The sequence below is a fragment of the Anabas testudineus genome, chromosome 9, assembly GCF_900324465.2.
Source record: "Anabas testudineus chromosome 9, fAnaTes1.2, whole genome shotgun sequence".
In the NCBI taxonomy this organism is placed as follows: Eukaryota; Metazoa; Chordata; class Actinopteri; order Anabantiformes; family Anabantidae; genus Anabas; species Anabas testudineus.
In genome coordinates, this window is record NC_046618.1 from 15,119,795 (window position 1) to 15,132,591 (window position 12,797).

General features: G+C 42.7%; 2 protein-coding genes across 3 annotated transcripts; both read right to left on the bottom strand.

Annotated features, from left to right (window-relative positions):
- Positions 1-3,436: 3,436 nt before the first annotated feature.
- Positions 3,437-8,782, bottom strand: plk2b (polo-like kinase 2b (Drosophila)). Its single transcript, XM_026344064.1, has 14 exons — positions 8,559-8,782; positions 8,344-8,451; positions 8,118-8,234; positions 7,731-7,860; positions 7,376-7,559; positions 7,002-7,200; positions 6,704-6,851; positions 6,418-6,512; positions 5,985-6,117; positions 5,704-5,784; positions 5,228-5,387; positions 4,754-4,883; positions 4,500-4,610; positions 3,437-4,383 (listed from the first exon to the last, which is right to left on the bottom strand). The coding sequence occupies exons 1-14, from the start codon at positions 8,742-8,744 to the stop codon at positions 4,192-4,194; spliced, it is 1,974 nt and encodes a 657-aa protein (XP_026199849.1). The 5' UTR covers positions 8,745-8,782; the 3' UTR covers positions 3,437-4,191.
- An 831-nt stretch (positions 8,783-9,613) lies between these two features.
- Positions 9,614-12,418, bottom strand: si:dkey-190g11.3 (uncharacterized protein LOC567059 homolog). Of its 2 annotated transcripts, XM_026342579.1 has the most exons (6): positions 12,309-12,418; positions 11,648-11,824; positions 11,185-11,289; positions 10,875-11,015; positions 10,728-10,778; positions 9,615-10,634 (listed from the first exon to the last, which is right to left on the bottom strand). In XM_026342579.1, exons 2-6 carry the CDS (start codon positions 11,810-11,812, stop codon positions 10,449-10,451), a joined length of 648 nt encoding a protein of 215 aa, XP_026198364.1. In that variant the 5' UTR covers positions 11,813-11,824; positions 12,309-12,418; the 3' UTR covers positions 9,615-10,448. The 2 variants fall into 2 exon arrangements, with proteins under 2 accessions (XP_026198365.1, XP_026198364.1); XM_026342580.1 differs by lacking the exon at positions 11,185-11,289 and having other exon boundaries at positions 9,614-10,634.
- Positions 12,419-12,797: the final 379 nt, after the last annotated feature.

Genomic DNA, 12,797 nt, shown 5'->3' on the forward strand with positions numbered 1-12,797 from the left:
TATTCCAAATGACAAGCTTAACCAGTAATTATCTCCCAACCCAGTGCATTTCAATGATCATCTGCAAAATTACTATGCTATAATGACAGGATGCAAAGGTTGATGCTGCAGGACTTTTGGACAAGCTTTAGTTCCCACAGGAATTGCAACCAGAAACCTAAAATGCAGGGGAGAAGAGATAGTTTATTCTGTTGTTTGTGGGCACTTTTGCGAACTATGGATTTGTGAACGAAGTTGTGCATTTAACTGAGCTGCGATTGCGAGTTTTCATACAGAGCATAGAGGAAATGCAGGACATCTGTATGTACAACATACAACAGCCACTATAAGTTTGTTTTTTCTTATGAGCGATAGCTCCAAAAGGGTCAGTGTGTAAGATCTTCCTTTCTTTCAGAGTTCTTTCTCATTTTCTTCTCTTCAGGTTTGTCTTTGTCCTCTGTTATAAGGCTTTCCACACACAGCCATGTGATTTTTACTGTATTAAAGAAGTCAGCAGGTCATTACCCCATTTCGAGGAAGTCACATTGTATACTGACATCATGGTGGAGGGTGCAGTTGGAGGAGATGTAGCACAGTCTCCAATAGAATCTGAACAAAAAAATCTGTCACTCACATGTAATGATTGGCCTCTCGCCGTTGTCGTCACTGCGACAATCCACCGGAAATGTGACGTGGGCTGCGTGCAGTAGTTCATGTCTGTTCACAGTGACTGAGTTAGTTTGACACGTGGTTCAAGTCTGAATAGAGGAAATCTCCATCATGCAATTATGTGATAATTACATGCAAAACACGAAGTCCACATAGTTATGTGAATGAGTGAACCTTTGTGCAAATGTTATATAGGCATTGATTACATTTGGGTATTTCCATGAGCGTACAAAAGGGCCTTAACTACTTTATTCCTTTTTTACTCTTTGTTGCTGAGTTTGGCAAAGACTTGCCAGCACACTGGGATCCATAAATAAATCAGAAGCTAATGTAGCTACCCAAAAGGTTCTATTTAGAGCCAGGAAAAAAGGACCTTTTAAGAGAGCTGATTGTAGGAAATTACAGGTATCAGATGAGGGAGCATTAACGTCACACTTCTAAGCCTATTTATGGCCATGACATATAAAGACTTACTTATTCTCAACATTTCGTGCATTATAATACTGGGGAAGTATCTAAATGGGTTGAGAAGCACCTTTTTGTATGATTGTACATACTCAGGAGACAACTTTGTTTGGTAAGACAATAATACTGTATTTGCACCGGCAACTTTGGAGGTTTGACTGCATTGCTCGTCTCTAACATGATTGATAATTCAGGCTACAGCAGAGAATGGAGAGAATGGACAAGCTCCACTCATCTCAGCTACCTCTACAGTACATCTGTTTTTGTGCACGTAGTAGGAGGAGGAGCACTGACATTTGAAATGCAAAGGCCGTCTAATCCCCCAAGTGCATCCCATGAGTGCACATATCAAAACTTAGTTCTTTTTCTTTCTTTTTTTTTTTTTTTTTAGCAGAATGTGCCTACTATCACTTTTAATGCCAAACTGACTCACCCTTCTGCCTGCAGAGAACTCCATGATAGAAGCTGAGGTATAAAGATCCCCTTTGTCACTCCAGCTTAGACTCATTCCAGCGCTTAGGCTGTCTGCACACACGAGACTGTTCCTTACTGTCAACGTCACATAACAGAAGGTCAGCTTCGTGTGTGTGATACTGAAAACTAGCAGTGTTAAAATGATTTTTCATGACAGTGACACTTGAAAAACATCAAGCCAACTCACACCCATAGCTTTTTAAACTTCACAGTGTTTTCTAATGAGCTTATGTCTGTTGGATTCACAGACGTGTTGAAAGTTCCCATGAGGTCAATAAAGCTGATCAGTTAATATTTGCTGCCTCACGAAAGAGATCCTGACTTGACCTAGATTTTTGATTTCTATAATTGTTGCAGCTGCTGAATCTACATCAGATTAAAACCTTTTTCACTCACATAAACTCAGAGAAACATTCATTTTTGCTCTTGCTCTTTTGGAAAAACCCAGCATTGTGTCATTAATTTGGTTCAACCCACTGTGTCAGATACAGATGCTGCACTCGTGTTCAGATGTTAGGACCGGGGGTTAAAAATGCCTTCGAAAGCCAGAAAACTTCACATCAACAACAGAGTCTATTTCGGTCTGACTGAAGCATCCATTCCAGGGGCCATTACTGTCAAAACACACGCACTCAGACCTGGAGGTGTCGTCATGAATAATTCCTGCTCCTTCCTCTTGTAGGCTACTTCCTGTTCTGCTTCTGTCTGTGTGGGTATGTTTATGCATGAGGCATTCATTATTGAACTCTGAAGAGCACAGATATTCTGAGTGAACATCTAAAGGGATGACTCAAACATCCACGTTCAAGTTCCATCATTATATAAACAGGAAAGGTGAACAGGTGTCGAACAGACAGCTGGATAAAATACTCATGTGGAGAACTCGGAGAGTGCATCACAAAAGTAACAGAAGACACGAGTTACGTTGGTAGCGGACGCATGTCAGGACATGAGTTCTGACATTCAGCAAGTAAAAGCCAATGCAGATGTCTTTTACGCAGCCTACACTAATTTTCAACTCTCACTAAATTGGTGAGTGGTTGCTTGTTTCCATGGTTACAGCCAGTGAATGGGAAAGGATGTCCAAGAATGATTGTAGTCACTTTGCCTCAAAAGCTCTGATGCAATGGCTGACATAGTATGACCAAGTCTGTCCTTTTATTAGTCTCTCTGCCGTCTTTGGCTGTATTTTCTCCCATGTTCTAAACAAGCCTGCCTGCCTGTGTGTTTATCAGTGGCTGTTGGTATGAGACACAATGAGTGCCTGTGTGTATTTGTGTGAAACAGAGTCAGCCACATTGCTCAGTCAGTCATCTTTGCCATCCTACATTTATCAGAAGGGGACATGACCCAGAGTATAAACAACCTCACTGTAAACATTAACCTCTATCATGTATCCACATCACTGTAAGTGCCCATTTCCTGTTGCAAGCACGGGTTTAAAGATAAAGTTTTTGCTTTGACTCGGACTGATCTTGCACAGATATGAGTGTAATTAGATTTGATCTAATTCTCACCGCACTGTAACACAATAATTCCTTTTTACATATAAGGACAGGTTCATCTAAATGCGTATGAACCCTAGTACCAGGCATGTATATTAAAGGCAAAGAAAATGTAAAAGCAGTAAACACCTAATAGCAGAGACAGAGACAAAACAGCTTTATGTTATTGATGTTGCTGAAAATACGGACAAGTACTCAGAGGTAGATTTTTTTTTTTTTAACAAAATGCTCTTTATTATTAAATAAATAAATACTGCACTTTTTTACACAATAAGTTATTCAGGACATTTTCCACCAAAGTGATAATGGCTCTTAAAGGATCCCTAGAGGATCTCTAGGATTTCTTTTTTTTTTTTTTAATGTCATTCTCTCCTCTTACTCAACCCTCTCCCTTCCCTCACATCACCCTTCTGGTCCCCAGCTTGATGTGCTGAGCCCATCTGTCAATAAGGAGAACAAATCACAGTTTTGAAAGTTAGTGTGATATTACACCCCTCCCACTCTCTCTATCTCACACACACACACACACACACACACTCATACATATATTCAGCACAACTCTGTGGCGTCCACGTTAAATCATTTCTTTGCGCTGCTGAGTTAACTGTGACATACACTGTACATCATTTACAATATTCCACAGTCTAGCTCTGGTTACATTCAGAGCATCAGTTCATGGATTGCCTCTATAAACAGCTTCAACTTGACTATACACGGTTAAGCTGGTGCCAGCCCAGCATATCTCTTTACTTTCCAAACATCCCTCTTTCTCTCTCCCAAATCGATTGGGGTCGTACCAACATGCTCAGTCCATTCTCTCCTTCAGCAATCAACATACAAATCAGCCCTTGTCATTCCACAGTCATTGTGCTACATTTCATTTTCTCAGTCTGCTTCAGTGTCTGTGTATATATTTTGCACCTCTGCTGAGTCATGAAGGTGCAACAGTGTAGGAATGTTAATTGATTTCGCACATGTCCATCCTTGGGCCACCTGCTGTGCACAGATCCTAAATGTCTGAACGTTCGGTCCACTGCAGCAATGCAGAAGCACGATCCATTGGTCTTTCCAACAGTGTCCACAACACGCTTTTGTGGGTTTAGCTGCATCTCTGCAGCAGCATGTTGAGGGAGTACACCATGCGCTCACGTAGATCATTGGGACAGCCAGATGCCAGCAGGGAGCTTAGTTTGAAGGTTTTAGAGACGCGGTCCTCATTGATGTATGTCAGCATGTACTCATCTCTCTGGCAACACAGGATGATCTTGGTGTGGTCATGGTAAAAGTTGACCTTTGGAGATAGAAAAGTAAATTATTAGCTTATTCTCCATTATTTTCTTGCATAACGCAATTGCAAGTTATCTTATTCGGCTGCTTTTCCTGTGATAGTGCATTAAATGCATTTACCTGGAAAGTGCCGTCGTTAAAAAGCATCATAAGGGCGCGGTCTGACTTCAGCCACTGCAGCAGGTAGAGTCTGGGCATGTGTGCATCCGTCATACTACCCAGGTCCCCACCCTAGGAAAACAAACGAGTAACACATCAAAGTTAGACATGCTTCAACTTGAAGGAAACCATTTGTAATTGTAGTTGAGTTGGAAATACAAAAGAAGTGGAGCAGCAGGAGAGATATAGATTATAAGATGGAGATGTGTACTTACATCCATGAGGTTCTCCTCCATGTAGTGGGAGAAGTACTTGAGCACAGTCACTTGGCCTACAAAGTGTTGAGGAACTTCACATGTGGGGAAAACAGAGCACTGCCCCAACTCTGCATAGTAATGGATGGTCCTGAATAGATTGAGAGGAGATAAAGGGTTATGCAACCACTTAGATCAATAAATACTAGAAAAAAACAAAGAAAACATGAATATACTTCCTAATATTTCTGTGGTACTACTGAGTTGGCAGAACACAAAAGCTTTTTTGTGAAATGGGATCTAAATATAAACTATGGCAAACAAAAGACAATATGCTGAAGTTTAAAAAGTCACAGTTATTAATTAAAGTCACAGCACTAACATCCTGGATACCTCTATGTACAGTAGAGCAAGAAGCTTTAACTTCTCCATTATACAGCTTTTTGTGACTAATAGCTCAAAATAAGGTGGAGTCCTGCATAGAATGGTACATACTTTCGATCTGGCAGGAGGCTCATGTGAGTGCCATTGTTGAAGAGAACTCCCACGGTGTGATCAGACAGCTGGTAGCCAAAGCCATACTTGTTGGAGTAGTCCACCCATTTAGTCACCCATTGAAGACTGCAGCAGTTTGAGCCCTGAGGAATGTCACTCACTGCAGGGTGAAAACACAAAAGAAGGATCAGAATACAATCACAAAAAAAAAAAGATCTTAAGAAGTGACGACCTTCAAAGAGGTATAACGTATAGTCTGAGATTGTAACAGAACTCCCTCCTGGTTTATCTAATCCAATACTGAAACTCAAACAATGGGCTATGTCTCTTTAAAAACACCATATGTAACATGATTCTGCACTTCTCATTTGGTCTTTAGACACTTCAAGCTCATGTGCAGATAATGAGCTTTAGCTGTATGTAAAACTACATGTGCAGGTAAAGCTTTTCCTAATCGTTTCAATAAGTTGACTCACCTTTAGGCATATTCTCCAGACATCCCCTCAACACACTTGCAACAGTCTCAGCCACACTCCCTGTTGTGCTGTCTTCCAGACCTTCAGGAACAACAACAGGGGGTCATTTAGCTTGACGTCACATTGGTACATTACAAGAAATAACTTTGCACTGTGTCATTCAAGCACTAATTACATGTCTGTGTTTAATTCACAGCTGTGCATTAAAACAGACCATTGCATTAATTCAATTCGTGTCTGTGTGTGTGTGTGTGTGTGTGAAACGAGGCTGGTGAGCTTACATTCGCTGCTGCTGCTGCAGCTTCCCAGACTCCCTCTGACGATCAGACGGATGGTGTCTTGCGTCGTTGGGGACTCACCCTCTGTTGCCGGGGCAACTGGGCTCTCGGCAGATGGCGGAAGTAGACTTCCATTCTGAGGTGGCAATCAGTGACGACAGGGTTTAGAATCTGTGAGTTTAGATCATCCCTTTCTACTATGACTCAGCGGTCACCCACTGATGTAAAGTGGTTGGCTTAAAGGTTGAAAATAATTGCTTTTAGTAAGTTCTGAAACTGCGCTTGTTATAAACTTTAGCACAGCATCAGAATGAGTCATTGGATTCTCCTCTCCATGATATCTCAAAGCTGCCTATTTATTAAATGGCTCTGCGAATAATGTTCCTGAATCAACAGCACATACACGGTTGTAAATATCCTGTTTTTTTGCGCTTACCTCAGAAATCATTTTGCTCTGTCGTTGACTAATCACAGTTCTCTCCAGGTCGTGCTGCAGTTTGTAGATCTCTTCTTCCTCTTTGGTTAACTTATCTAGTGAAGACAAAGACAGTACATAAGCATCAGAGTCAGAGCTACTGTGCATAAACCGACCTCAGTGGTAAACGTGACATGATTGTAATCACCTTAAAAAACGGATTCACTTTGCAGCAACCGTTACCGTACAATGTGAAATATAACTAGCTGGTGTGAATTATGTGTTCAGTGATTGATGTAATACTCACTCAGAGTCTCGTAGTATTTGACCTTGTCTCTCTTCCCACCAAATAGTGCAGCGGCAGCTTTCTTGAAGAAGCTCTTGGCGGGACTTGAGACATGGAAATCTGGTGCTGAATGGCAACAGCTAGGCGGCAGACGCTCTGGACTGAAGCCCTGTGGAGAACAAAAGTGGGTCAGTGAATGGCTGGTGGGTAGGGGGTGACTGTTATACTCCTACACAGTGACATTTAGAGAGAGACAGACGGAAAGTGGAACTGACAGAGAGAGAGAGAGAGAGAGAGAGAGACGGGAATCGTGTCTAACCTGTGTGAAGAAATCATGCCTCAGAATGTGGTCCAGGTTGGGTCTGTCCTCTGGAATCTTGGCTAGCAGGCCGGCAATTAACTGCTTAGCCTGTGGTGACAGGGAGGAGGGCAGGGAGTAGCGTGCTTCTCTAATACACCGGTACGTCTCCTTCAGGTTGGTGGTTTCAAATGGTGGCCTGCCCAACAGCATTGTGTACCTGCAGCAGTACAGAGGTCAAAGGTGAATACTGACAGTTTATCACACAAATTGTTAAGCTACTGGAGTTAAAACAAAGTCAAAGTGCATTTTTACACAGTGATATGATTATTTGTTAAAAAGCAGTGATAATTATTAACATTAGTAATGCACGAATGATGACTTTTGCCACTTACATTACGCAGCCTAGGGCCCAGACGTCTGATTCACAGCCATGACCCTGCTTGTTGAGCACCTCAGGGGACAGATAGTTGGGAGTCCCACAGATCGTCTTCCTCCTGTTTCCCGCCGGCTCCAACTTGGCAGCAAGACCAAAGTCCCCGACCTTCAGCTCCATCGACTCACTTACAAAGAAGTTACCTGTGGGGAAGAAGGGAATGACGTGGTGAGCACTTGATATTCAAGCCAGGATCAAAGACTGGGTTAGCACCAAAAAAAAAGATATCTTCCTTAAGCAGAATGCATCTTTACAAATCTGCACAAAGTCTCTAAGCGATGTTCTGTGTTCAGTGCCACAGAAATATTCCTTACCAAGCTTAAGGTCTCTATGAAGGATTTCTTGTTCATGCAGGTACTTCAGTCCAGAGACAATCTGTCTTAGATAATACCGCACCTCTGGCTCTGTGAGCACTTTGCGAGCCTTCAGGATGTGGGCTAAAGACTGCAAAAGGACAAAACATAGAGAGTAGAATGATTATGCTGCAGCTTCCTTAAATGTAAGCATAGAAACACATATTCTCTGTTATTGTACATTCTTTTATCTCATAAACCTTTTGGGAGTTAAACAGCTTTGCAGTAATACTGTCTAATACTGTCTGTCTGCCTCACTGAGTTTGGGTGCAATGCAGGTGTTATCCAAATCTGAAACAGCAGTGGTCCTAATAAATACAGAGGCTGGATACAGATAAAGACACTTACTTTTCTACTACAGTATTCCAGCAGGATGTAGATGTTCTCCTTGTCTTCAAAATGGTGATAAAAGTGCACTATGTGTTTATGGTGCAATGCCCTGTGCAGCTCAATTTCTCTGTCAATCTAGCGGAGGAACAGACAAAATGGTCAGGATTGTAATTGAATCAACATGTTTTTAAAATCTGTTGTCCAGTAGTACCAGTGCGCACAGGCAGCCGAGCTGCGCGCTTACCTTCTCACGTTGGTGAGGTTTGGAGACGCGCGCATGTGGGATGATTTTGGCTGCGTAAACTTTGCTGGTGGAGAGGTCGGTCATCTCGTAGCATTTAGCGAACCCTCCCTGGAAAGAGGGGAGGAAAAAAACAAAACAAAACACTGTTAACATGCTTTGTCTTCAGTTTATGGGGGTAAATCCAATGCGTGCTTCAGATTCTAGGCTTGCGCTACCTTTCCCAAAACTTTGCCACGGCAGTAACACTTCCCCGTGACGGGGTCGGTGATTATCCTGGCCATCTCTGCGGGCGCGCTGCGCTCATCCATCCTCTTTCGCCGAGGTTCACAGGACCTCTGCGAAGACTCACACATGCCGCTGCTGTTTGAAAGTTGGGGTCCGATATTTCTCTGTACTTCCATCTGACGTGCCTTCTCGTGCCTTACTCGAGAGTGTATCCCGGAGCCTCGCTCTGTGAGCCTTTATACTCTGGCACTTACCCCACCCCACTGTCTGCCTCCCTCACTCTGACGTCAGTGAAATCAGAGCATGAGGTCCGCCTGATATCGATTACCCTGCATGTACATTGGTGCTGATGATGACACAGACATGAAATCAAAGGGAATAAACCAGCATGTGGATTTCGAGTCTATAATTCCTACAGATGCGTGTGACTGCCTGCATCACCAGGCGCCAGCCATACTGATACTGAAACTGATTAGTTCTATAGTTTGCTTATTTTGTTCATGAAGTCCAGCCTGGTGAATTGACCTTTTACATTTTTGGGGCAAAATATCATTCAACGTGTCTGAAGTCTGGTGCATTTAGTTGATATAATACCCACTATGCAGAAGTCATACGTTGTCTGTATTCTGCTCAGGTTCATCTCATCCCATGTTTTTGGAGCAAACTGTTTGGAGCAATAGCGCCCTCATCTGGAGATGTTGGAGACCAGTACAGAGCAGGTTGCAGCTAAACTTCGTTTGCCTTGGATACTCCACATACCAGACTTAGTGTATCTTCATTGCAAAAGACAGTTAACAATTTATTAGACTTTAGTTAGTGGAGTGTGAGCAGTGGTTCACGTGGAAAAGCTGCACTGGTGACAAATCAGTGTGTGTATGATGTCATAACCTAAAAATGATTAAGACTGATTAGTTTCATCCTACTGTGCACTACAGATGCTACTGTACAGCACAGTAAGAGAAAGCACAAGACAATACCAGAAAGCACTCACAGATTCCTCATGAATTTGTAATCTCTGTCATATATTGTTCATGAGAAAGCGAAAGTCATGAAATTCTAATATATGCTTAAAAATAACCTGATAAGAATAAAAAACAACACAACACAAACAAACTTTCTTTCGAGTTTTATTATTTCTTTCCTCTCACGTGCTAACAAACAAACAAAAACTCTGAAAGAGGGGTGCACACATAACTGTGGTTTCAGACTGAAGGACCAATCTGATTACCCAGTTACATCCGAGACACAGGATCAGGTGACAGATAATCACAGTATTTACACCACCTGTGATCTGGCCGTGAAGAACATAAAAGCATCTGTGGGCTTAATGCTGACTGGCTGGCTCAGAAACACTGAATGATCTCAGAGTGGCCTTGAGCTACATATAAAGGCATTCATTTCTTGAACAAACACAAATATCACGTAGCTGGAATCTAACTGCAGTTTGACTAAAGCAACGTGGGACATAAACATCGACCAACAAAGCACTGAGCTCACAATCCTTTCTCTAGCAAGTTACTAAGGAGCATTTTTTTTAATGTTGTTGTATAAATAAAATCATCTGCAGTGGATAAGCCCTTAGAAAGCCGCCGTCATATCCTAGTGAAGCACAATGGTATTTGCAGGAAGATTGTCAGTAGCAAAATAGATTTGGTTGATTATGGCAGTGCAACGATTAAAGATTGTAACAAGTAGCTACAGCAAGTGATGCTGAAATAATCCCTACATCATGCTTAGTCAGAGTTCCCCCTCTATTTTATAAGGTTCAAAAACCTGATTACATTTCAGTACATCTGTGCTCTCTAAATAGTATCTAGAGGGTTTCGCGCTGTTCAGAATGACACATGTTGTTGACCACTTAACCCACAGACTGTGACTTATTACACTGCTGTGTTCCGTACATTTCTCAGGTGCCATCGCACGCTGCTAATGTCATAGGCAAAAGTCTGATCGAGACCAGAGCCGGCAGACGATTGATGCGGCCAGTCAGGGAAAGGAAAACGACAAGCAATGACACGAGCGTCATCAGGAAGCTCTTTGAGCAGCTTCTCACCCAGCAGCCCCATCTGTGAACCATCCAGAATAGGATGAATGGGTCTTAGCGATCAAAAGCATCTGCAGCGGGGAAATAAATAATTCTTCAAAGGAGGAAAACTCACCACGCCTGGAGCTAGGAAAGCGGTCACATTGTTGTACGTAGATAAATCAGTCTATGAGAGGAAAAAATAGACACAAGTATGGTTAGAGCATAACAATTTGGATCAGGCTTAAAATAAAACTAGTTTTTTTTTTTGAGAAATTCTTACCTTCCAGAAGTCTTTCTTAACGAAGGATGCTTGGCTGCATGGCACTCCAGTCCAGCGAGCTTTGTTCCTGGCATATGTCAACAAAATGGAGTTAATCTCAAAGCCTGTGCACTGGAACCCAGCAGACGAGGCCGCAAACACCTGGAAGATCGAACATGACGATGTCAAATACCTCAGTACTCAGCAGGACATACAAATACATGAAAACACTCCAACCTTAATTCAAAGGTTCAATGTATGAAGTCATGACGCCTAATTTTGCAGTCACATTCGCATCTAGTTTCTAGCCTCAATTGCAGCTAAGACTAACCAGTCGTCCATCTCCTGATCCCAGATCTGCTAAACGGCCTGCTCGTCCCTCAAGCAGCTTCATAGTGTTCAGTGTCTGATCTTTACTGGAGGGCAAATAGGGAACCTGGAACAGCGGGCAAACATACAGTAAGTCACAACATGTGACAGTAATTATTGAAGACTTTCTCCGAAGTTCAGAAATGGAACACGTCTCTCTAATTTGTTTCACAGAAACTGTCACACAGAGACAGTCAAGTCTCTTGAGTGTTGAGCTTTAAAACTACATTGTCTTCAGATAGACGATGTTGCAGTTCTCCATAAAACATCATCGTGGTTTCAGGCCACACTTTGTGTCTGTGTGTTGTGTGTGTGTGTGTGTGTGTTGGCTTCTTTTCTTAGACTGCAAGTCAACATGCAGCATTTCATGTTTGAAAGTGTAGGAAGAGGCAAAAACTAAAATATCACAAGGAGATCTCGAGCACCTTGAGGCTCCATGGGATTTTGCGAAAACCGGGCATAACAAAGAGACTCCACACTCCATACAGGCCTGTGAGCAGAGCGCCTGTGCAGGCCGACAACACAGGATGGGGTCTGCTGGTGGTAAAGACTCTGCGGTCTTGCATGATGACCTCAATAGAGTCCTCCATTGCAAACTGTTACTAAAAAACATCAAAGATACAGTAAATGAGTGGAGGCCACTACTGTAACTTGTAATTCTGTTATATAACAACAGGGATTTGGTGTCTTGCTGTGTTAATCATTAACACCAGACAGTCTGCCAGAGCTGCCAAGAGAGAATGTCACCACATCACCTCTTCCAACAGCAGATGGTGCCACAGAGGCCTCAATCCTTCTAGAAAAGTTTTGTTTACTACGCTTAGTATTAAAAACTATCGACAGCTCTGTTTGTTAACTAACTACTGATTGATTCCTGGTGTTATTCGTGACAAAGAGCAGCTACAGCAGCACCGATTGTTTCCAAATCCGCCGTCAAACACGCTCACAACGTGTTTTTAGACTTTTAGAATTTGGAATCGGTGAAATAAATGCGAAAGTAAGAAGAATGTGCCAACATATGAGGAGGAAACCCACTTACACGGTGCAGTTTTACTACATTTGTGAAGCTGTAACACGCAATCTTACCATTGGCAGAAACACACGGGTTTGTGCAGCCTGCACGAAACGCCCCCTGCGTCTGGTGCGCACCGAGCAGCCTGCACACGCAGATCCTCCAGTCAAAGAGCAGTCAGTCAGTCAGTCAGTCAGCAGCAAGATCCCGCCCAATAACTTCATAAGAGCCCAATCAAACTTCGGATAACTCGCTTGACAGCCACAGCGAGGCTTTCTTCCTCCGTCCACACTTATGTAATGTGTGTTGTGCCTCTTGGCTCTTAGCGCACTGGGGCTGATTATAAGCAACGCTGGCCTCTAGTGAGAGGAAGGTAGCAGGGGGTAGTTTAATAGTAGCCATTTAAAAACAGGTGCTCACAGGTAAAATAAGGAAACAGCTGCTGACGTGAGCCCGTTGAGCTTCACTCCCATTAACCAATATAAGATTCACATTTGCACCACATGTATGATCCAGGTCTTATAATGCACCTGAAAGGAGTCGACGCGATTACAATTTCAAAG

Bases quoted from the DNA above. Each gene is read 5' to 3' on its own strand.
- plk2b (XM_026344064.1), bottom strand. From the start codon at position 8,744: ATGGAAGTACAGAGAAATATCGGACCCCAACTTTCAAACAGCAGCGGC. The intron at 6,118-6,417 runs GTAAGCGCAAAA...TTGCCACCTCAG, and splicing joins AGAGCAAAATGATTTCTGAG to AATGGAAGTCTACTTCCGCC. The intron at 4,611-4,753 runs GTAAGTACACAT...TTGTTTTCCTAG, and splicing joins TGGAGGAGAACCTCATGGAT to GGTGGGGACCTGGGTAGTAT.
- si:dkey-190g11.3 (XM_026342579.1), bottom strand. From the start codon at position 11,812: ATGGAGGACTCTATTGAGGTCATCATGCAAGACCGCAGAGTCTTTACC. The intron at 10,779-10,874 runs GTAAGAATTTCT...TTCCTCTCATAG, and splicing joins TTAAGAAAGACTTCTGGAAG to ACTGATTTATCTACGTACAA. The intron at 10,635-10,727 runs GTGAGTTTTCCT...GATGGTTCACAG, and splicing joins CTTTCCTAGCTCCAGGCGTG to ATGGGGCTGCTGGGTGAGAA.